Genomic DNA, 2,499 nt, shown 5'->3' on the forward strand with positions numbered 1-2,499 from the left:
AACAACAAATCAACTAACAAAATATCATCCGAGCAGTTCTTTAAGACCAGCATAGCTACACAATCTTTCCCCAGGAGCTGTAAATGTAGTAGGTTTGAGTATACTTTACCTCAGCTTACCTTGAAAGTATTTTTTTTCCTTCTTTTTTCTTATCCTTATTTTTGCTCAATGTTAGGAAATAAATGTCACCTAAAAATACTCAAAAATAAATTAGTTTCTGCCAGTCTAAGATAAGTCTAAGAAATAAGTCTTACAACTAAAAGTCAAAAAAATAAATACTAAGTTAATTAAATAGTCTTTATCAGGTCCTTTATACAATCATGCGTTTCTTGATTCTAATTTCAACTCTAAATATGACTCATAAGCATCGAGTCCAGGGAGGGTGGCTAGGGTGGATAATGATATCCTTCGCCATCTTGGCGTTTGGCCTTTTGGTCATCATATCCAGTGTCCTAGTTGTGCAAGAAATGACTTGCTGGGGTCTAAATTCATTACGAGTTTCTTCTCTTGGAACGTTTGTTTTACGATCAAAATAGTCAAACTGTCGGTTCCAACAAGGGTTGTCTAATAGACGTATACTTTTGCTTCTTATATGCGTAACTTCTTGTGTCGGAGGTATATCTTTATCTTCCACATTGTTAAAACAAAACATTGGTACACTTGAGGAGTTGCATTTCTCTTCTTCGAGAAAGAAAGGATTCCATTTTTCTATTTCATCTTCCTCGACATTGCCAGGGAGGGTATTCCACTCATCCTCAGCCGGCATAACTTCACTTGCAACAGGGAGGGCATCATCTTCCTCTACCTGTGCGAACTCTATTGCTACAGGGAGGGTATCATTCACTTCCTCTGCCTGTGCGTATCCCATTGCCACGGGGAGGGCATCACAATATTCCTCTATCCGTGCACTTTCTAAATTGAGGGAATCCAAATCGTCCTCTTCCAAAATATTCACACTATTCTCCTCTATCTCATGCTCCTCTGACACAATAAATATACCATGCATATCAGCTGTTTGTCTCTCAAACAGGGGTGGGTTTTGTTCAAAAATCCTGCTCTGGTAGTCCTCAACTAAGGGTGGGTTTTGTTCGAAACTCTTTGTCCGGTTATCTTCAATCAACTTTTGTTGTCTTCTCTCATAATTCGTATTAAAATTATATTCGTCTGTATTGTTATACCTATAGCTAGCATTAACTGTTTTATACTGATTATCATAGCTAATATTCATGCCATAGCATTTTTTATTCTCATGTCCTGATTTGCCTCTTACATTATCAATATCTTCAACCCTATGACCATTGTACGAAGAGTCATGCTCTACCTGTCTTTTATTCCTTTTTAAATCGTCTGAATTATAATTATAGTAATCATTATGTTTATAATTATTTTTACTAGCTGAATTATTTAAATTTGTACTACCTTCGTAGAAGCGGGACGAACGTGCCAACGTGTTACAATCTGAACTTCTGTCTTTTAGATCACTCAACTTGAAAATAATACTTTTTAACGTGGTAAAATCCATATCACGGCTTGACAACATATAATAATATTTGTCATAAGATGGATGCAAACCATTCTCAAAATAGTCTCTGAACTGATCAAAATTAATTTCATCATATATTTCTTGAAACATTGAAAGTAAGCCAAAGTAATAGTGTTTAATATCTTCGTTTGCATCCTGCTTACGTGAGCGCAATTTGGATTTTAGTTTTCTTATTGCTATATCACCGCCAAAATTTAAAATAAAATCTCTTTTCAGATCCGGCCAAGTTTTATGTAAATTATTTTTATTTTTCGCGTATTTTTCAAACCAAAAGACAGATGCGTGTTTCAGGTAACACTGCAAATATCGAATTTTATATGCACAATCCCAACCATTTCTATCAGTAATTTTATCGTAGTTAGAAATAAAAGACACTGGGCAATCGTACCTAGGGTCAAATGTAGGGGGTTCAACAAATTTAGGCAGAACTGGAAGTCTTTGAAATTCCATCATGAAAAATTTTAAAATAAAAAGTTTAGCTTGTTTAAAAATAATTAGTTAGAGAGTTTATGACATTGAAATATATCAAGAAATATTTAATATAGACAAAGCCATTGGCATTTGAATGAAATTTAAACGTTAGAAAAATAATAAACAAATGTGGATGAGAATGTACTCATATTTCAAAATAAAACATGATGTGTAGGTCAGGGTGAAAACTACAGTCGTCAGCATTTTCCAGCACTTGACTTTATAAATAAATGTAATAAATAATATTCAAATAATATATAGGGTATTAAATTATTATGTGATACTTTATAAAAACTATAAAATAAAATATTCATACTATAATAGTAGATATAGGTTATTTAAATATTTATCAACTTAAATATACTAAAATTTAAAATAATTTCGTATATTTTACGAAAACAAAAATCGGGCAACAAAATTGATATGCAAAAATTTAAATTTGACGAAAATTGCATATTGGATAATATTAATGAAAATAAAGAAAC

The 2,499-nt window shown here is 32.5% G+C and overlaps 1 protein-coding gene across 1 annotated transcript; it reads right to left on the bottom strand.

Moving 5' to 3' along the window:
• Positions 1–283: 283 nt before the first annotated feature.
• On the bottom strand, positions 284–2,077 carry LOC115881193. The gene is made up of 2 exons (XM_030898600.1): positions 1,239–2,077; positions 284–1,184 (listed from the first exon to the last, which is right to left on the bottom strand). The coding sequence occupies exons 1-2, from the start codon at positions 1,994–1,996 to the stop codon at positions 359–361; spliced, it is 1,584 nt and encodes a 527-aa protein (XP_030754460.1). The 5' UTR covers positions 1,997–2,077; the 3' UTR covers positions 284–358.
• Positions 2,078–2,499: the final 422 nt, after the last annotated feature.

The sequence above is a fragment of the Sitophilus oryzae genome, unplaced genomic scaffold (genome assembly GCF_002938485.1).
Source record: "Sitophilus oryzae breed Bouriz unplaced genomic scaffold, Soryzae_2.0 scaffold_1701_pilon_pilon, whole genome shotgun sequence".
Classification (NCBI taxonomy): domain Eukaryota; kingdom Metazoa; phylum Arthropoda; class Insecta; order Coleoptera; family Curculionidae; genus Sitophilus; species Sitophilus oryzae.

What these genes read in the sequence shown, in the direction of transcription:
- LOC115881193 (XM_030898600.1), bottom strand. Translation starts at nt 1,996, where the DNA reads ATGATGGAATTTCAAAGACTTCCAGTTCTGCCTAAATTTGTTGAACCC. An exon ending in TCAGGACATGAGAATAAAAA is followed by an intron (nt 1,185 to 1,238) that starts ATGCTATGGCAT and finishes AGTTAATGCTAG; the next exon opens with CTATAGGTATAACAATACAG.